The sequence below is a fragment of the Dendrobates tinctorius genome, unplaced genomic scaffold (assembly GCF_039654945.1).
Source record: "Dendrobates tinctorius isolate UK_male_01 unplaced genomic scaffold, ASM3965494v1 ptg000319l, whole genome shotgun sequence".
Lineage (NCBI taxonomy): Eukaryota > Metazoa > Chordata > Amphibia > Anura > Dendrobatidae > Dendrobates > Dendrobates tinctorius.
The window spans coordinates 121469-143985 of NW_027361986.1; the positions used below are offsets into that span (position 1 = coordinate 121469).

At 43.4% G+C, this 22517-nt stretch overlaps 1 protein-coding gene across 2 annotated transcripts in view; it reads right to left on the reverse strand.

The window, feature by feature from the left end:
• LOC141073884 (gametocyte-specific factor 1-like) overlaps positions 1-22517 on the reverse strand; it is a 142149-nt gene that overhangs the window by 96348 nt on the left and 23284 nt on the right. For both annotated transcript variants that reach the window (XM_073561413.1, XM_073561414.1), the window contains exons 3-5: positions 10798-10924; positions 5296-5393; positions 5024-5150 (exon numbers count right to left, since the gene is read on the reverse strand). In XM_073561413.1, coding sequence (XP_073417514.1) covers positions 5024-5150; positions 5296-5393; positions 10798-10924 — 352 coding nt within the window. The remainder of the gene's footprint in view (positions 1-5023; positions 5151-5295; positions 5394-10797; positions 10925-22517) is intronic.

Below are 22517 nucleotides of genomic sequence, written 5' to 3' on the forward strand. Positions count from 1 at the left end.
TCCGTTTTACCAAGTCTACTGCCGCTTTTAGTGCTTCTTCTACTGCCTTCAAATCCCTGAAGTTGGAAGAACGAAGACAGATATCTTGAGACCACATCCCCTGGTATGTGGCATGGGAGACCGTGCCTCCCTATCCTTTTCCAATGGCGTCTGCTGTGACAGTTGATATTTGATTTCGATCCAAGCCACTCCCTGCCCAAAATCTTCTGTTTGAGCTACCAGCTGAGGGAGGCTTTTACTCGCACTTGCCAAATTAGCTGCAGAGGGAACCCGGCTTCCTGGATCGCACCAGCTGATCGCCGCCGCAGCCGCATGTGTCACAGCTGCGTGAGTCACGACATTCATGGAGAACCTGTATGACGGGCTCTCCATGCATGTGTCTCGCACAGCTGCGACATGCAGCTGCGGCGCTGAACAGCTGCTCAGCCGGCGCTGTCCAGGAAATCGGGTTCCCTCTGGTGCTTATTCAGCAAGCGCTATAGCTTGCAAAATAAGCCCTGACCCGATCAAATTCAATCATCTCTAGTCTGGAGGAGAACTCTCTTTACCCCGGTTTGGACTGATTGTCTCAACCATTGATTGGAAGCATTAAGTTCCCACTGGGGGAGGAACCCGGAGAACAGACGTCAATATTTTATCTTGATGTTGTCCTTGAGAGAGCAAGATGTTTATGCCACTACTTCCCTTGGGATAGCTCCAGCATCCGGTCTTCCCCTTTCCCCTATATGAAGAGAGTTGATTCTGAGGGGTCAAAAGGACCGCTTCTTGGACCCTTTGGGTTCTGTCAGTATGTTGCCTGTTGCTTTTTCCAAAAATTCATCCAGGGCTTGCCCGAACATATATTCTTTTGAAGGGGATAAAGCAAAGTTTGGCTTCTGAAGCGATGTCTCCGCTCCATAACTTCAGCCACTACTCTTCTGGCTGAATTCGACAAGACCGAAGCTCTGGCTGCCATCTTTACTGACTCTGCATAAGCATTGGCCAGTAACCCCGTGGCTTTCTTTAAGAGAGGTGTAGCTCCCAATAACTTCTCTTTAAGTACCCATGTTGAGGTAGCTGATTTAGCCACCGGAACATTGACTTGGCTACACAGGTAGATCCTACGTTCGCATCCAACAGAGCCACAGATGTTTCCTACGATTTCTTTAGCAGGCTGACTTGCAATCCATACGGTCTCTTAGTTGGGAGGAATCCTCAAAGGGAAAGGTTGTCTTTTTTCGGCCACCTTTGCCACTTGAATATACACTTTTAGCACTTCCGTTCTGCATTTGGATATTTTCACCTCCAGTGGGAATTTCCCTTTCAGCTCTGTAGGTGTCACCAAGAGCTTTTCTGGTAGTTCCCTCTCATCCAGTATCAACTTTTGGATATTCTCATGTACCAGAAACACCAACCTTTTCTAAGATCTTAGACCCCCCCAAAACATTTCATCCTGAACTGTGTTCTGGACAACTTCCTCCAAATTCATAGCGATTCTCACTGTCAGAAGTTCTTCTAAGGCTGTGTGCACACGATGCGTTTTTTTAAGCGTTTCCGCAGCGTTTGAGCCGGCTCAGATGCTGCAGAAACTTAAAAGATGCATCAAATTAATTAGCATGCGTTTTTGGCTTTCTGTGCCAATGCATGCGTTTTTAACCGCTCAGGAATCGCTTAGCGGCTAAAAACGCAGCATGCTCATTAATTTCCGCATTGCTGAGCGTTTTTAGCCATCCCCAATGATCCCAGAAATCGTGTGTCAAAAAACGCGTCAAAAACGCGTCAAATCGCGTCAAAAATCGCGCAAAAAAACGCGCGGAAAAAGACGCGCGATTTCTGGAAAGGGGATCCTTTTCCTGAGCGTTTAAAAACGCTAGCGTGTGCACATAGCCTAAATCTTCTTTTCTTTTTAAACATCTTTTTATTGTGTTATACAATACAAATAAACAATGTAAAGTTACATAACAGGGTGTACGTTTTTTCCAATATAGTACGTTTTTTCCAATATAATGTCAGAAGTTCCATCATTAGGTCATCACATAGTACATGGTAAGATTAATCACAGTAGAAGTTACAATTTCTCATTCAACAATAGTTCGTCATCATTTTCCTACTGCTTTATAACGAAGGAGTCTAATCCAGTGTGTACACCCCTATAGATCTTAAATTATAACTTTGACACAGAGATATATAGAGAAAGTAGGGAAAGAAACACCAGAAGAAAGGGGGGGCGGCAAGGGGAATCTTCCATGTAAAAGTGGATAGTGGTATCGGCAGTTAGTGCCTTACAGCTTCATGAGACCTATGTAACAAGCATTAACCTCTGATGAAAGCTTGTTAGGCTTTAGGCTATGTGCACACACTGCGGAATCACCTGCGGGTTTTTCCCCACAGAACTGCAGGTAAAGTGACCTGCGGTTTGGTCTGCAGTTTTGCCCTGCAGTTTCACATCTCGACTATGTAAAAGGTGTGAAACCACAGCAAAACCACGTGGAAAAAACCGCAGCGTGAGCACTGCGGTTTTGAAAACCCATAGGGTTACATGGTACTGTACCATGTCTGCGGAACTGCTGCGGTTCCGCAGGGCCAAAACCGCAGCGGAACCACAGCAAAAACCGCAGCGTGTGCACATAGCCTTAGGGTGGATGCCCAACCATCATTCAGTCGCGGTGTGGGACTGCTGACTTACTACCTTTAAATATTCATCCAATTCCCTGTACAGTACCCATGACTCCCATGTTACCCCAAACCTGTCTCTTGAGAAGTTTGTGTAAACTCCAATTTCCTCTACATAATAAAGCTGTTCGACTTTTTGGAGCCAATCAACTACATTTGGGGTACTCTGAGAGCGCCACTTTGTAGAAATTAGTTTGGCCGCTGCTAATAAAAATAGGAGTAGTGATTTGTACTTGGCCTGTGAGATGTCGCTAGACCAGTTCAGAGTTCTTCTAAATCTTCTAATGCAAATTATTTTTTACTGCTCCGGGAGTGATTTGTCCCTGACAGACTTACCTTCTTACCACTCACTAGTGAAGAATCCAAGACCTCCCTTGGTGTCAGAGTCCGAGTGCTCCTCTATAGATATCTTTCTCCTTTTCGCCTCTGATGGGGCTTACTGGGAAAAGGAGGCTAATGATGATTGGACCTCCTAGCGAACCATACCCCTTAATTCTTTTATCAAAGAGGGTTGTCCCTCTAACAATTTTGTCTGTGCAATCCTGACATAGGAGTTTCTTGCATGAGGGTGGTAACTTTTTAAGACAGATGGATCATTTGTGGGACTTTTCTTTTCGGAGCAGGATCCTTGTCACTCTGAAAAGAGAATGGGTCATAAGTATAACCCCTAAGGACATTCCTGCTTTAAAGATAAAGAGACACCAAGCCAGGTACTAGGTTTGGGACAGCGCTGGGTTCTGCAGATGCAGAGCAAGAAGACCAACCACTCTCCACCACGGCAAAGGTCCTACCTTCTGGGGCCTTCCATCTGGACTCTTCATATAGGGGCCGAGATCTCAGCACGTCATCCTGATAGAAGACCCTCCTCCTCTTCTTAGAAGTGCCCCCAGGTGCGGACGATTCCGGTCAATCCGCCGATGTATCAGCATTATAACTACATCAAGAGCACGTGTACTCGTAAGCGCATCTTCCGGTGGTGCTTTCCCCCCTATGGAAAGTAACGCCATCAGACCGCAACTGACATCACACCTCCTGTCAGCACCTGACACGCGCATGGAAGAGAAAAGGGGAGAGCTAGGGAGCTCCGAGAGGACCCCAGCTTCTGCCGCCCTGCTGTGCCCGGAGGCGCAGGAGGGCGAAAAAATTCCAGAATCTGTGGGAGACGGTTTGCAGCTTCAGGAGGGGAAGGCCAGAGCAATCACCTCAGCTGCCCGGCTTGCACAGGTAGTTTAACGCCGTCTGTTGCCAGCCACAGAGCACTGCAGGAAGACCTCCTCTTACACCATAGGGACAAGAAAAACACGGGAGAGTGACAGTAGGGTGGGGCTATTTGACCTCTGTTTTCTGTCCCAATTAGAGCGGGGAGTATCCTCTTATGGTGCCGTCGTGGAGGGTGACTAGAGAAAATAGGGGTTAAACAACAAGCACAAGACGGATTTCATCAACCAACTTATTTTAATCAGTATAACGACACCAACCTGACAGTGTCTAAGTTACTGAGCCCAATCTTATTGACAGGTTCACTTTAAAAGGGGTTTTCACGCAAACAGTTACGTTTTAAAGTTTACGTCAATCAATACATCTTGGAATAATAATTTTTACAATTCAATGCGTAAAGTAAAAAATGTTCCCGTGAAGATAATCTTATAAATGTTCCCCTGCTATGTACTGTAATGGCTGTCAAAAACAGAGGAAAAGAATCATGCAAAAAAATAGGATCACCACACAGTATCAATAGGTACAAACTATGAGCAAATTTTATTCATGTCATTAATAAAATTTGCTCATTGTTTGTACCTATTGATACTGTGTGGTGATCCTATTTTTTTGCATGATTCTTTTCCTCTGTTTTTGGTTTCCATACTAGTCATGCAAGAGATCCCCCAGTGACTATAGATTCTAATTATTACTGTTGTGATAGTGCCCGCTTGCTCTTTTTATATAAAGTACTGTAATGGCTGTGTGACTGTACAAACCATGCCCATGACCATCTTCCTGTACATGGTCAGATTACTGGGCAGGGGAGGAAACTGCACCATGCTGTGCCGATTCATTTTGTGGGATAAAGCATTTCCCTGCCTGTTTTTAAAAAATGTTTTACTGCAAAGAAAACGACTTGCGATCCCATGCTGTCCTGTCTGTATACTCTTGCTTCCTCACCTGCCCCTGAGATGTGGCATGATCAGACCATGGTGAGACAAAGCCATTCCACAATACACAGCAGGGACACATTTATGTGATTGTCAACACAGGAACATCCAATTGTGGAAAATATTTTAAGATCTATTGACTAAAATGAACTTTGTTCATGGGACAACCCCTTAGGTCCACCATAAGCTTAGAGCATAACTAATATAAATGCTTGACTTGCCAATGTCCTGCTCAATGCAGCCTTTGTCATCGCATCTGGAAATGTGGAAACTCAGCTGTCCTCTAGGTAACATATGACGGGCATTAAAAGGGCAGGTGACAAGCTGATTGGCAACACCACCGTGATTCTAGAAGAAAACCTTTTATTACATACTTATAAACCAGAATGTATGTAAAAGCAAACTACATAAAATAGCTGTGTGAAATCGGTCCACTTCCCAGGACTTCTGATGTCCAAAATACATTATTTTTGTGTCTCTAAAATGCACTAACCTTCCTGCACTTTATCAGGTGATAAGGAAAACGGCAAGCCCTTATTTGGTGATTGGAATCATACGGGCATTGCAGTAGTCTATCAGGATCCTGTGGGTCTATAGATTTAAAAAAAAAGAAAAGAAAAAAGAAAAAACATAAGACATTGCTGACATCACTGATGTACTTGTAGGCATGACTGCTAAACCAAGTGATTGGCTACAGCGATTACATAAGCTGTAGTCATTACTTTACTACTGCAACCTTTCAGTAAAAATAGGGGCAGCATCAGTAAGAGGATTTTTTGTACTTTCCCTTAACTCTTTCTTGTAGCCTTCACTGGGGGACAAGGAAAACCATGGGTGTTGTCTGAAGACACCAACATTTAAAAAAAAAAAACAAGTTTGTTCCGTCCTCAGCATGCTAGACCCACTTACTGGCAAGCTACTCTGTAATAAAGCAGTAGAAGTGACAAAACTAGATATGGGCCGACCCCCTGGATGTTCAGCCGAACAGTTACAAAAAGTTTATGTACCAAAACAGTACCCGGACCCCATTCACTTGAATGGGGCGCCCGGACATCAAGCGTTTTCTACGCTGTCATGTGCATAACAGCGCGGCAAACACTGTTTCTGATCGGCAGTAAAATCATTGCCGCTGGTCAGATATCAGCGGCTCCCACACTGTCAAATGACAGCGTGAGTCCACAGCTGTAGAGAGGTAAAAGTTTACCTCCAGTCACTGGCTTCAGCTGATGGAACTACTGCTCCCATGAGCCTACATATGCTGGCTGTTAATATTAGGGAGAGCAGGCAGCAGTGATGGGAGTATTCCTCAACCAGCGCTGTAAATAATTTAAAAAATATACAGCCAGCCAGGCAAAACTCCCAGCTGGGGGCTGCAACCTTCAGATGTCAGCTTCAGCAAGGCCAGTTATGAAGAATAGAGGGGCCCTCACTATTTAAGTTTAAAAAAAGGTGTGGGGGTCACCGTTGATTGTAAGAAATCTGTGAAGTCTGAGCTCAGCACTACAAAGTGAGACTCACTGTGTTAAAAGTGATGTCACCGAGGTCACCGCAGTTAATTTGCCCTGATGGGAACACAGCTTCAGTGACCGGCGGTAACCTCGATGACGTTACCACTAGTCACTGATGCCGGGCTCGCAGCAGCTCATTCCCCAGTGGTTCTTAGCCTGGACGGTTGCATCTTACTGTTAGCGTTTATCCCCCAGACACGAATTACGGCATGGGACAGAACAAATGACAGGTGAGTTTTTTAATTTTTGTTTTATTACAGGACACTAGGGATTCAATGGAATGGGCATTAGGAGAGTATAACTCACTTTTTTATTTAGAAAACAAAATAGTGTTTGGTTTAATTAAAAAAAAAAAAAAAACCCTTTATTCTGGCAGTTTGTTTATTTACAAAACAACTATAAGATTAGTAATGTATAGGTGTCGTATGGATGCTTCTCCTTAACAAATCTGTGGGCTTGACGTCCCGCTAAAAGGGGACAACTACACAAATATGAACCCCACTTACCACCGCTACAGGGCAAGTGGGAAGAGCCAGATAAAGCACCAGACTTGGCGCATCTAATAGATGTGCCTCTTCTGGGTGGCTGCAGGCTGCTATTTTTAGGCTGGGGGAGAGGGGAATTATCGATGGCCACTTAACAGCTTGAGAATTCCAGCCCCTGCTGTCTGCTTTAGCTTGGCAGGTTGTCCAACCTTTAAATTATTTACAGTGCAGACACCAGCTGATGAAAACTTCCATTGGCCGTGTGCGAATGTATGACAGTAATGATTTTACTGCCTTTCAGAAGCTGTGTTTGCCACGCTATCATGCACATGACAGCACGACAAACACCTGATGTTCGAGGGGGTGGGCGTCAGAGCAAACCTGAACAGCAACACGGACTTCTTGGTGAAGTCGGGTGTTCAGTGTCCGGGCACCAACAGTAGGTGTTCGATACATACAGTACATATTATTGTTCGGGTTTCTCAACTCTAGACAAAACCAAAAATTCACTTTTCTTGGACACCTCAATGGGGAGGGGGACCATTACACCATGCGACATCTCCACGGTACTTCCAGGGGAAGGATAACATGAGAACAAAGATACAGACAGAATAATTCGCAATCACTCAGGAAAATGCTGCTTGCAGCATAATTCTCTCAACACTCATCTGCACACTTTAAGGTGTCTACCGAGTTTTAGAGAAAAGTGGATGAACACCAAGTAACGCCTTAATCAGTTGTGGGTCAGACAGCTGATGGCTTAAAGCCCAGAAAAACCCTTACCAACTGGGTATAGTGAGCTGGGCTGCTTTAGACTTGGCACAATAAGATTCCAGAATGGGAGCTCAAAGTTAGTATAGAATAAACTAGCTGCCTGTGGAGAACCTTTCAGGAATGAATGAAAAAAAACAAGGCTTTTGTGTGGGAAATGGCAGCAAAGCCACCTTGTCCAAGTGAAGGAGAAGGAAGGGAGAGAGACATTGAAAAAAGCCAAGCCACTTTAAAAAGCAGAGCAGTAGCAGAGATATGTCTTTAATTGATTCAAAAAAAGGTTGAAGAGTCCAAAAACAAGTTAAGGTACCATAGACACAGGAGGGGAAAGGGGGCAGTCCAGAGTGGAAGAGGATAAACAAGTCAGAGATGGGTATTTGTAGTCACAGAGCAGAAAGGAGTCAACTGAAAGGGAAAAAGAGACAGGAACAATTTTTGTTGGATTTGAAAAAGCCTTCCAGGTGTGCAGATAGATATGCAACAAGGTAGGTTTATGTACACTAATCATATTCTGAATCACCTGATCAGAAGCCCAAAGCCACCACAACCATGGCCTCAGAGATCAAGCTTTTAGAGTGACTGAATAAGGGTGGGAAAGGTGTACCCTAGGAAAGACAGTCTGGATAAACCAGGATGCACCATGTGGTGTCTGCGAGGAGGTGGACCACTTCCACATACAAGACTCATCTGGATTAGTATGGAGTGACAAGGATGATGGGAACCCCTTTTAATTTGAGCTCCTTGAGCAGTTGGGGGGGAGCAGATGCGAGGGTGCGGTGCATCAGTGGAAGAGCCGCTGGATCTGGACATGAGCTCTGGAACATTGATTTGATAGCATTCAGACAACCACAATGTCCAGGGTGGCTCACTGAAAACAGATCTAGTGGGTACGGAAAGTATTCAGACCTTTTAAATTTTTCACTCTTTCATTGCAGTCATTTGGTAAATTCAAATTCACCTGCCCAATACAATCCCAACAGTGAAACATGGTGGTTGCAGAATCAAGCTATGGGGGTGTTTTTCAGCGGCAGGGACAGGACGACTTGTTGCAATTTAAGGAAACATGAATCCAGCCAAGTACAGAGATATCCTGGATGAAAACCTGTTCCAGAGTGCTCTGGACCTCAGACTTGGCCGAAGGTTCACCTTCCAAAAAGACAATGACCCAGTGAGAGCCCTGACCTAAACCCAATTGAGCATCTCTGGAGAGACCTGAAAATGGCTGTCCACCAACGTTCACCATCCAACCAAACGGAACTGGAGAGGATCTGCAAGGAAGAATGGCAGAGGATCCTCAAGTCCAGGTGTGAAAAACTTGTTGCATCCTTTCCAAGAAGATTCATGGCTGTACTAGCTCAAAAGAGTGCTGCTACTCAATACTGAGCAGAGGGTCTAAAAAATACTTATGGTGGGGGTGCAGAGTGTACGTTAATGGGAAAAAAAAAAATTAACTTTTTAGAATTTACCAAATGGCTGCAATGAAACAACGTGAGTAATTTAAAGGGGTCTGAATACTTTCCGTACCCACTGTAATTATAGACCTCTGCATGAAGCTATCACTCTATAAGCTGGAAAGTGGTAACTATATAACTCCCGGTATGTGGACAGCTGAAATTGGAATAATTTCTGCCCAGGCAAAACTCTGGTATCTTGAAATCTTTAGGTTCCGCCCTGATGGGTAATGTATGCCACGACAGTGGCATCTACAGTCTAGATGAAAATGGGAAGACCCGACAGCTTGTCCTGCCAGTGATAAGGATAGACGGATGACTGAGCTCCAGTAACACTGCATGGATCTTCCAATAGCCCTGTACAGAGAACTGTCAAAGCCACTCCTTAGCTTTGAAAGCTGCCATCCGTCGGCACAACATTCCAATGAATGGGAAGAATAGAGCTGCTTTGGCACACTTGAGGGGAAGTCAGCCACTAGAGAAGAGACTGTTGGAGGTGGGTGGCCTAGTATGAAAATGAGCAAAGGGGACTGCCATCTTGCCTTGCACTTTCATGCAGAAATGGAGGGAGGCTGGCAGAAGTCTTAGGGTGCAAAAGCCATCCTGGAGAACAGACTTCTTGTCTTCAGGAAGAAAAACTGTCGACTGGGCAGTGTCAAACAACTTCTCCAGAAAAAATTGAAAGTGTGGTAATCAGGTAGGACTTTATAGATTATCCATCTTCAAAGTGAGATCTGTAGACTTTCCAGATTCTCTGGAAGCTGTAAGACTGGTGAACTCCAAAACATCTGATGAGTAGGAAAAATGGAGATAAGCATCATGATTTTCTACAGAAAAAAAATCCCCATGATATAAGAAAGTGATGCCAGAAGGGACACCAGCCCCAATGACTCAGACCTGCTTGTTAAGCAGGTTTGTACTGGAAGAGCTGGACCAAGCCATACTTAAGCAAAAAAATAGATTTGAATGAAAACCCTTCACTCTTCGGGGAGTAGTGACAGTACAATGATGTTTGACTAAAAAAGGGAAGTAGAATGGGGAAAAAGAAAAAAAGGTTGCCCAATGGGTTCAAGGTATCAGGAAGAGTTTCACAGCTTGGACAGAGTACAAATTCAAGTCTGAGCAAAGGTCTGGTTCTCGCACCGGCTGGGTTTCAAACAGAGGGAATGACACAGGGAATCTGCCATGTTGGCTTGGTGTGGCTGGTGGGTCTGACTTACCCTTCTGAAGTGTTTAAAAGTACAAGAGGCAGCTTAATACGCAGACGCTCTGCGAAATTAACCAGTGACTGGAACACCTTTGGAAGCTCAGCCACCGACAAAAGCCGGAGCCACTACAGGAAGGGAAGAGGACGGCATCGTATGAAGATGGGAGGCGCCGGACCGGACCGCGACACCCATCGGACTGGACCGCCCCCTCCGGTGAGTATAATCTAACGTGTTTTTCTTATCTTTCACGTTACATCGGAGGCTTATCTACAGCATTACAGAATGCTGTAGATAAGCCCCTGATGTCAATGCCGGCAGCTGATAGTAAAAAAAAAAAAAAAAAAAAAAGGTGACAATTCCCTTTAAGCTTCTATGTGAATAAGGTAAAATGATTGAACAGGGGTAGTCGTGCACTTTCATCTCAGGAGTTGTGTGGAGTAGAGAGAAGGAAAAAAAAAAAAAATTGTACACTGGACAAGTCAGAACCAAATATTTCTAAAAAAAAAAAACAAGAAAAAGAAAACCCAGAGCCCAAAACAAGTGTGAATCAAAACTCAACTGTGGAGACTTACCAAATGATTCTATATCCCGTTCCAACCTCCTTTGTTCCTCCTCTTTTTCCCTTTTCAAAGAAATGGCAACCCATTTTGTCTTCTGTTTGGTTTGCTGATTACTTCCAGACTTTACGGTTACAAAGCTCTAAAATAAAGTTACTGAAAATAAGTATCTACAGCAGAAGCAATCTTGACCAATAATTTTTTCATTAATTTAACTGCAAAGTCACTAAAAAGTTACAAAACTCAGACAAGAAATGAATGGTCACAACTTTTGAAGATTGCTTCTGACAATCATTGGGAATACACTATCCATCCTGTTAACCCCTTCATGACCTAGCCTATTTTGACCTTAATGACCTGGCCATTTTTTGCAATTCTGACCAGTGTCCCTTTTTGAGGTAATAACTCAGGAACGCTTCACCGGATCCTAGCGATTCTGAGTTTGTTTTTCGTGACATATTGGGCTTCATGTTAGTGGTAAATTTAGGTCAATATTGTTTGCGTTCATTTGTGGGGGTGGGGGAGGGAATCGGAAATTTGAAGAACATTTTGAAAATTTCGCAATTTTAAAATTTTGAATTTTTATTCTGTTAAGCCAGAGAGTTATAGGACACAGAATAGTTAACAAATAACATTTTCCACATGTCTACTTTACATTAGCTCAATTTTGGAAACAAGGGTAAAATGAGAAAGTGTAAAATGACAAAGTGGACCCCAAAAGTTGTTGTCCAATTTGTCCTCACTACGCTGAAACCCCATAAGTGAGGGGGAACCACTGTTTGGGCGCACGGCAGGGAAGGAGGACCATTTGAATTTTTGAATGGAAAATTAGCTCCAATCGTTAGCAGACACCATGTCGCGTATTTTCCCAAGAGTAACAGGAGAAATTAGACCCCCAAAGTTGTTGTGCAATTTTTCCTGAGTATGCTGATGCCCAATATGTTGGGGTAAACCACTGTTTGGGCACACGTCTGAGCTCAAAAGGGAGGGAGCACCGTTTGACTTTTTGAACGCAAAATTAGATGGAATTAATGGTGGAGCCATGTCGCATTTGGAGAGCCCCTGATGTGCCTAAACAGTGGAAACCCCTCAATTCTAACACCAACCCTAACCCCAACACACCCTCAACCGCTCAATGCACTTATATTCAGAGGCTGCGCACTTCTAGTCGGCACTTGACTGCATGCCTGCAAATCCCATACTTGTGGTCAATCATCAGACAGCTCGTGTAGGCATTAATTGCTTTACAAACAGACCAGAAACTACCATGTAGGAGTAAAATGCTCATTGGGTGCAATTTTTTCTAAGCAAACTTAGAAAATATAGTTCATCACAGGGCTGTGGAGTCAGAGTCGTGGAGTTGGAGTTAGTTTTGGTTGGAGTCGGAGTCGGTAGAAATGTACCGACTCCAGCTTTAAAAAAAATGTATTAATATTTCATAATTGAACTTTCATATGAATTTTATAAATGTTACTCAAATATATATGTTCTATCAAACTATGAACAACAGTGATAAGCAGTTCTGCTGGAGATAGAGACATTTCTTACTTCTTGTGAGACACTGTTCTCCACTGCCCTTATCTAATCTTATACTTGGTTAACCTCATGCTGCCCCAACCCCCCTACTTACAATGTAAGAAACTGAAAGTGAAAATGTGTTGCAAATTCTTAGTAGTAAAGCTCCTCCTCTAGACTAGATCATACTAGGTGTGCGTCTTCCAAGCATCTCACAGCTGCCTGCTACTCAGAAGAGGAAGACTGTAAGAAGTATTATCCTTTCAACAAACTTTGCATCAGTTAACTGTGAGTACATGAGGAATAATAACAGTATTACTGACCACTATATCAGTTGTACGAGCTGGCAATAATTTTGCACAATTGTTTTTAGGAAAAACAATTGTCATTTGGATTGTGAATGCAGAATTAAAAACCTGAGAATGTCAAAGAAGCATCACATTAAATCAGCTGTATTTGAACATTTCACCATCACTCAAGATAGAAAACATTATGTCTGTCAGTGTATGACAAATGATCCAGACGAAAACAAATGCTGTGAAGCCAAGATGAGTGCATATTCAGGCAAAGATAAAAATGCTCCTACCAGAGCTTCTAATCTAAAGAGACATTTACAGCGCTTTCATCCAGAAGTACTGAAAGCAGTGGATGAGAAAGATTGCATCCAAACCAATGAACCAGTGCCCAGCTCTTCCAGCCAAACAAAGGAGCAGAGAACTTTGCAGCCATCAGTTGCAAGATATTTTGTCAGTGACAAAGTTACTGTGACAATGACAGTAGATACATTTAAAAAAACAGATCATAGAGCTTGTTGTAAAGGATTGTGTGCCTATTTCATTATTTTCACGACCAGCTTTTATGTGTCTGAATGGGGAAATGGCCCGCAAGCTTGGTGTTTCTCTGGAGAGAGAGAGTATTAGGAAATTAGTAATCGAAGAAGCTTTTAAACAAAAGGAAGAACTTAAAAAAACTCTCAAGGGACGCTTTCTGTTTCTTAAAATGGATGCCTGCACACGTCACAGAGTGAACTATTTTGCCATCAATGTCCGATTTGTTTGACAAAAATGAAATAGTTACCAAGACATTGGCAGTAAAAGACACCAAAGCTCATCACACCAGTGAGTTTCTCCAGGTCTTGGTGGAAAAGGTTCTGCAAGACTATGAACTTAAAAAAAAGCAATTTCTGTCGTAACTGACAATGCTTCAAATATAAGTACTATTAAGCTAATGAATGAGAGTAATGATGGTGACCAGCAACTAGAAGAACATTCTGGGTCCACAGACACAAATGTTTGAAATAGAGGAACACAGTATTGTAACTGAGGAGCAAACTGAAGTTGCTTCAGATGAACAGCAACATGATAGTTTAGATGATCTTGTTGAAACTGTCAATATGTTCTTTCATTTATCACATGCGCTGTGTTGTGCATACGCTACAGCTGGCTATAAGACAGTCTGCAAGAAGGACATGCTGCTGCACTGATTGGCAAGGTGAGAAAATTGGCTAATGTTGCCAGAACCCCTAAAGTTGACTCAATTTTGAAGAGACGTGCTGGAAAAGGGGCAATTATTGATCAAGCCACACGATGGGGCAGTACTTACTTAATGATTCAGCGCTTGGTTGAACTGAAAACCTTTCTTGTAGACATGGCTAACCCTCAACTGACGCTAAATGAAAGTCAGTGGAATCAGGTGACTGAGCTGGAAAAATTGCTAGAGCACCCATTTACAGTGACTAAAAAATTACAAGCAGAGGACTTAACTCCAGGTATTTTCTTAAAGGAGTGGAAGAACCTGATGTTTTGCCTGTCCCAAAGAGGAGGGTTAATTGCAAGTGGCATTGCTACATCAATGAAACGGAGAGAGGAGCTACTATTACAAAATAACATTCTTTTGGCAGCTGTTTATGTAGACCCAATGCATCGGATTCTTCTAGATGATCAACAGCTAAGTAAAGGAAAAGAAGCTCTGTTTGAAATAGCAGTAAGGATGAAAGGGTTGCAGAACAGTCAGTAGGAACAAGAAGAATTTGGTCGTCCTGCCACATCTTCACCCTCATCATCAACTGATGAAGAATTTAATTTCGAAAAATATTTGTATCACCAGGACCGTGCAAAGCGTTCCCGCATAGAAGAGTCATCCCCATCAAGGAACACAGCCAGTACATTTCAGAATTTTTCATGTGCACTAAAAGAAATTGAGAAATTTGACCGTTCATCAAAAATAACAGTGCAACAAGCGATTCCTCTGTATCCTGACATTGTCAGAGATGTTGCCCGAGTGGTTACTGCTCTGCCACCAACACAAGTTAGTGTAGAGAGGTTGTTCTCTGCTCTCAAAATAATTAGATCAGATTTGAGGGCATCCATGAAGGAGGATCTGACAGAGGCAATACTTTTTCTGAGGACAAATTTATAGATTTCTTCTTATTAACTGCATAAAAGTGTTTATTGCATATTTACTTACAGTTTAGAAAAGTTTATAAAAGTTATTTGCTATATTCTAATTGTATTCCTATAAATGTAGTTTTTGCTCTAAGTGGTCTGATTACTTATATGATGGTGAGAAACTGAATAAGCACGATGTTTAATATCTTACAACAGTAAATTTGTTGTTATGAATTGGCCATTTATGAAGGAGTCGGAGCCGGAGTCGGAGTCGCAACTGTGGCTTACCGACTCCACAGCCCTGGTTCATCAGCACATTGTGTTGGGTAAACAGAAAATGTGCTACTGAAAACTAGTGATGCTCTGGTTGACCTGTTCAAACAGGCCCTTAACCTCTGGAGCTTTTTGCGGTTTTGCGTTTCAGTCCTCTCCTTCCAAGAGCCATAGGCCGGGGTCACACTAGCGATTAAATCGGACGAATGCAATGCGATTAAAAAAAAAAAAAAAAAAAAAATAAATCGCATTGCATTCGTCCCAATGTTATTCTATGGGGCAGCTCACATCATGCGATTTTTTATCGGATCCGATCCTCGGACCGAGACAATCGCAGCATGCTGCGATTGTCACCAATTTTTGGATCGGATTAGACAATGCAAGTCTATGGGGGGCGAGAAAAAAATTGGATTGCAAACGGACCCGATGTGAGTTGCGGTAAAATCGCACCAAAAGCCGGCAATTTTTTTTTTTCCCAAATACAGTAAAATCACAGTGACCGGTTAAATAAAGAAACGAAATAAGAGATCTAGACACATATATATATATATATATATATATATATATATATATATATATATATATATATATATATATATATATATATACACACACACACACACATACATATATACACATACATATATATACACACACATACATATTTTGTACATATATATTTTATACATATATATATTTTATACATGTCAGAGACATTTATATATATATATATATATATATATATATATATATATATATATATATATATATATATTTCTAATTCATACAGTTCTTCATTGCAGAATAGCCGCTGAAACAATCGCCGACTTTTGTATAATCTTTCTCCTGCCCGACATGAAATGACACATGATTTACATATAGTTAACCATTTAATTTCATGTTTTTTTATATGTCTATCACTATTAATTATATGAGGGTTTATGGGTAAAATTTTGGAGTTGTAGGGGTTCATTTAAGGGGTTAATTCGTTGTATTAAATTACTGGGACTCCCGCTGACGTCACTGAGGCTGCAGGGAGTCCCCGCAATTTAATACAACAATTTAACCCCTTAAATGAACCCCTACAAGTCCAAAATTCTACCCACAAACCCTCATAATAGTGATAGACAAAAAAAAAACATGACATGAAATGGTTAACTATATGTAAATCATGTATCATTTCATGTTGGGCAGGAGAAAGATTATACAAAAGCTGGCAATTGTTTCAACGGCTATTCTGCAATGGTAAACTGTATGAATTAGAAATATATACAGTACATAGAATGTGTCTCTATGACATATATATATATATATATATATATATATATATATATATATATATAAAATATGTGTCTAGATCTATTAATTCGTTTGTGTGGGGAAACCTGTCATTGGGCTCCATTATATGTCCATTTTGCTATCCTGCGAGAAAATCTCGCCAGACGGATGTCAAAAGGATCCTTACATGCGATTAAAATCGCATCGCACTGGTTAAGATATCTTTGTGCGATTTCGGACTGTTAAAATCGGACCTTTTTTTAATCGTTGTGTGTGACTCCAGCCATAACTTTATTTTTCCGTCAATATGGCCATGTGAGGGCTTATTTTTTGTGGGATGAGTTGTACACCAATCGTTTAACCATGTCGTGTACTAGAAAACGGGAAAAAAAGTGTGGTGAAATTGCAAAAAAAAAGTGCAATCCTACACTAGTTTTTTGTTTGGCTTTTTTGCTAGGTTCACTAAATGCTTAAACTGACCTGCCATTATGATTCTCCAGGTCATTACGAGGTCACAGAAACCAAACATGTCAAGGTTCCTTTTATATCTAACTGGTGAAAAAAATTCCAAACTTTGCTTTAAAAAATACCCGTAGCGTCTCCATTTTTCGCCATCTCGGGTTGGGTGAGGGCTTATTTTTTGCATGCCAAGCTGATGTCTTTAATAATACCATTTTGGTGCAGATACGATCTTCTGATGGCCCGTTAATTCATTTTAATACGATGTTGCGGTGACCAAAAATAATTCTGGCGTGTTGACTTTTTCCTCGCTACGCCGTTTAACGATCAGGTTAATCTTTTGTTGAAAGATCGGGCAATTTGTAACGCGGCGATACCAAATATGTGTATGCTTGATTTTTTTATGGTTTTATGTTGAATGGGGAGGAAGAGGGGTAAATTGAACTTTTATTTTTTTATAAACTTTTTTTCACTTTTGGCATGCTTCAATAGTCTCCATGTGAGACTAGAAGCTGCCATAATCCGTCTGCTCTACTGTACTATGTACATACAGGCGATGAGCAGATCATCTGTATGTAGCAGAATACCTCCCTTGTGAGGAGTGTCAACCACCGGGCGGCGGTCACAGCAAGCCGGCAGTGACAACCATAGTGGTCTCCAGGAGACCTCTGGTTGCCATGCCAACCCATCGGTGACCCGCGATCACATAATTGGGGTCACCAATGGGCGGATTTCCGGCACGATTGACAGCGGCATTTAACTTAATAGCCATAGGTGGATCGTGATCCCACCCACTGTTGTTCCGGGCACATGTCAGCTGTTCAAAACAGCTGACATGTGCCGGAAAAGATGTGGGTTCACCGCTGGAGCCCACATCAAAAGGGAGGGAGTCTTGACATCGGCATAAATTTACACCCGGTCTCGGAAAAGGGTTAATAGTCTCTTTAGGAGACTAGAAGCTGCGATCTGATTGCTGTAGCCCCGCTCTGTGTAACAAAAATGCTTATGCATGAGCCACATCCACAGGGCAGTGGCTTATAAACAGTTCAGCAATAACCATGGGGTCTCCTGCAGACCCTGGGTTGTCATGACAACCCATCAGCGACCTGCGGTCATGCGACAGGGGCACCAATGGACGAAGCAAAGGTGTGCTGCCGGCTCAACCATGTTAAATGCCGCTGTCAGAGTTTGATTCCACCCGCAGTTGTTACGGGCACTTGATAGCTGATCAGATCAGCTGTTACGTACTGGAAAAAGTGTGGGCTCAGAACTAGAGCCCACACCAAAGAGGGGGAGGCGACCTATGAAGGATATATCTATCATAGGTCGTTAAGGCCTGTTTCACATTTCCATTGTTTTGACGTCAGTCAAAATCCACCCTTTTAGAAAAAAACGGATCCGCCTTTTTTGGCGGATCCGTTTTTTTTCCTCCATAGACTTGCATTAGCGGCGGATTTTGACTGACGGTCGTCCGTCGCATCCTTTGACAGATCCGTTAGAATTGTAGCGTCTCCCAGGCGGAGGAGAAAGACTCTGAAACTTTTTTGGGAGCGACGGACCGCTATTTTCAATTGCGCATGCCCCGCAGATTTGCTCTGCCAAGCATTTTAGCCCTGAATAGCGTTCTGGAAACACCGTGAAAATTTTCTCTCTCTCTCTCGACCGCGGTTGATTAAGTTTCAGCCACATGCCGGCCAAAAAACAGATCCAGTGGCATCCGTTTGGGCCAAGACGGAAACGGATCCGTTATTTAACACTCTGGTGGATTTTGACTGACATGAAAAGATGGAAATGTGAAACAGGCCTAACGGGTATAATGACTGAATATTGACTTGCATGTAGCAGATTGGCAGTCGTTTAAAGAACATGTCATGCAAAAAAAAGCTAATAACCTACAGATCGGATTGCACTTTGACCAAGTTAGTCACATCTTTTTTTTTCAGCTCAGTTCAGACAGAAAATCGCAGCATGCTTGTGAGTGGACGTGTATATCAGACAAGACTTGCCAATGAAAGTCAGAGGGCGCAAGGAAAAAAAATTATCACAGCACATGCAGTCCTATTTTTACTAACCCATCTCATAGGAAACCCGACATTTTATCAGCAAAGTACAGTAAATTCATATTGTGACCAATGAAAATAGAATAGCTAGCATAACATAGAATAGACCGAAAGATGTCAGTGACAATTAGTACAGTAAACAACCGCAAGACAGATTTCTTCATCCCAGGTATCATTTTAATCAATGTACCAGCACCAGCCTGACAAAGCCTATAGTTTACTCAGCAAAGTCTTGATAAGAGTTTTGCTTTAAGAAAACACTTGTTATACAGGTAATCAACTGAGCCACCCTGCATGTATTTACTCCATTCACTGCTAGCAAGCAGCCTGAATGATACAACTTCCCACCTCTGCTGCCTCTATTCTCTGCTGTAATATATCCAAATGGTACAACTCCATACTTCTGCTGCTTTACCATTTTGCTGCATATTTAAATGTGCTTGCTAAAGCTTTGGTATAGTTCATTTGTTGCACTGTATGTAATACTTACTGCTTTAGATCTGTGACTGGGGCCTTTCTAGATCTTATCAGGTGGAAGGTGCTATAGCATATTGCCACATCTTGGTCTAGTGCCTGTGATCATCTAACCATCCCCTGGTGTGCTGGCCCCAGCTGCCATATTATACCCAACCAGCTCCCACAATCCCTCTCTCCGGACCCTGTAGTGTGGCCTATATATGTAGTAGTTGCTAAGGGGAAGCACGCAGTGTGGGGTACAGCACGCAAGCATCCCATAAGCAAAGCATCACAGAAGATAAGCATCCAGCAAAACGGCAGTTATACATGGCAGGAGTCAGGTAACCCACACTTTGCCTTCCCCTTTAACCATGTGCTTTATTTTTATCCTCCTGTGTTCCCTTGCCATCCACATTCATCACCCTATCACCCCTCCATCACGACTCATACACATCAGCCCCTCTATACTTCCTTCTCCCATGTACAGCTCCCACACACTCCTCACCTTCCTGAGAAACCTCAGCCCATCTTGCCCAAACACATCGCAGAAAAAAACTACTTACAATTCCAACAACTATTGGCTCTTTATCTTCCTTCTCCTACTGATTTCAGGGGACATCTCCCCCAACCCTGGTCCACCATCCCCCAACCTCAACCCTTACCCTACCTCATATCGAAACCACAATAATCTGATTAACATTACTTGCACTCCCTCATCTCAATCTTTTAATTGTGCCCTCTGGAATCCACGGTCTGCTTGTAACAAGCTTCCTTTCCTACACAACTACTTTCTGAACAACTCTCTTAATCTGTTGGCCCTCACTGAAACCTGGATTCAGGATTCTGACACTGTCTCTCCTGCTGCCATTTCCTACGGTGGCTTACAATTCTCTCACTCCCCGAGACCCACAAACAGACCTGGTGGTGGAGTTGGCATACTCCTGTCCCCACAATGCACTTTCCAGTTCATCCCCCCAGTCCCATCACTCTTATTCCCTTTTTTTGAGGTCCACACCATCAGGCTCTTCCATCCCCTCTCCCTCAGGGTAGCGGTCATATACCGGCCCCCAGGCTCACCCACCCACTTCCTTGACCACTTTTCAGCCTGGCTGCCACACTTCATGTCCTCAGAACTACCAACCCTCATCCTGGGAGACTTCAACATCCCCATTAACAGCCCTAATTCCACATCTGCATCCCAGCTTCTATCACTAACCACCTCTCTAGGCCTCTCACAGCTTTCAACCTCTGAGACACATAAGGACGGTAACACCCTTGATCTGGTCTTCTGCCGGCTCTGTTCAATCTCCCACCTAAACAACTCACCGCTTCCACTCTCTGACCACAACATTCTCTCCTTCATGCTCACAAATCCTCGCCCACCCCAGCTCATTCCTACCTACCACACAGTCAGAAATCTACAAGCTATTAACCCTCAGACACTTTCAGATTCCCTACACTCATCTCTGTCCCCAATCTCCTCTCTTTCCTGTCCTAATCTGGCTGTTCATCACTACAATGACACTCTTAGAAGCACCCTTGACCAAGTAGCTCCCCTCACCCTCAGAACCTCCAAACACAGAGTAAAACAGCCCTGGCTCACATCGCAAGCTCAACTTCTCCAGCGATGCTCCAGGAGTGCTGAACGCCTATGGGGAAAAACCCGCACACCAGAAGACTTCATACACTTCAAATTTATGTTAAGAACCTATAACGCTGCCCTTCACCTTGCCAAACAGACCTACTTCACCACCCTGATCTCACTAGCCAACAACCCCAAGAAACTTTTTGACACTTTTCACTCCCTCCTCAGGCCAAAAGCACAAGCCCCTATCACAGACATTTGTGCTGATGACCTGGCCTCCCACTTTACAGAAAAAATAGATAATATCCGTCAAGAAATCTGCTCCCAACCACCAAGTGCTGTGACTCCCATCCCTTCCTGCATCTCCCCTGGCTCACTCTCCACATTTGATCCCATCACAGAAGAAGTCTCCAGACTCCTATCTTCTTCTCGTCCGACTACATGCACTACTGACCCCATTCCCTCACATCTCCTCCAGTCTCTCTCTCCAGTCGTCACAACCCACCTAACTACAATCTTTAATCTCTCCCTCTCCTCGGGCATTTTCCCATCCTCCTTCAAACAAGCCATCGTTACTCCATTACTAAAGAAACCTGCTCTCGACCCATCCTGCACAAACTACAGACCAGTCTCCAATCTCCCCTTCATCTCTAAACTTTTGGAACGCCTAGTTTACTCCCGCCTTACCCGTTACCTCTCCATTCACTCCCTTCTAGACCCTTCACAGTCCGGCTTCCGCCCCCTACATTCGACTGAAACTGCACTCAAAGTGACCAATGACCTTCTGACAGCAAAACGTAACGGTGACCACTCTCTGCTCATTCTTCTTGACCTATCTGCAGCTTTCGATACTGTTGACCACCATCTCCTACTTTCTAGGCTCCAGTCACTAGGCATTAAGGACACTGCACTCTCCTGGTTCTCTTCCTACCTCTCTGACCGCTCCTTCAGTGTTTTGTTCTCTGGCTCCACGTCATCTCCTCTTCCTCTTGCTGTCGGGGTACCTCAGGGCTCAGTCCTTGGCCCCCTTTTCTCTCTCTACACGGCCCCAATTGGACAGACCATCAGCAGATTTGGCTTTCAGTACCATCTTTATGCTGATGACACACAACTATACACGTCTTCCCCCGACCTTACCCCCGCTGTACTACAGAACGCCAGTGACTGTCTGTCCGCAGTCTCCAATATCATGTCCTCTCTCTATCTGAAACTCAACCTCTCCAAAACTGAACTTCTTCTGCTCCCGCCGTCTACTAACCTCCCTAAATCTGACATTTCCCTCTCCGTGGGTGGTACCACAATAACACCCCGGCAGCAGGCGCGCTGTCTGGGTGTTATGTTTGACACCAATCTCTCCTTCACATCCCATATACAATCTCTTGCCCGCTCTTGCCGCTTACACCTAAAGAACATCTCTAGAATCCGCCCTTTTCTCACTATGGAAACAAAAACCCTCACTGTTGCATTGATCCACTCTCGCCTGGATTACTGCAACGCTCTTAATTGGCCTCCCCGTCACTCGACTATCCCCTCTCCAGTCCATACTTAATGCAGCGGCCAGGATCGTCCATCTGGGTAATCGGTACTCGGACGCGTCCGCTCTTCGCCAGTCCTTACATTGGCTGCCCATTCATTATAGGATCCAATTCAAAGTACTTGTTCTCACCCACAAAGGTCTCCACAGTGCGGCACCCCTTTACATCTCTTCTCTCATTTCTGTCT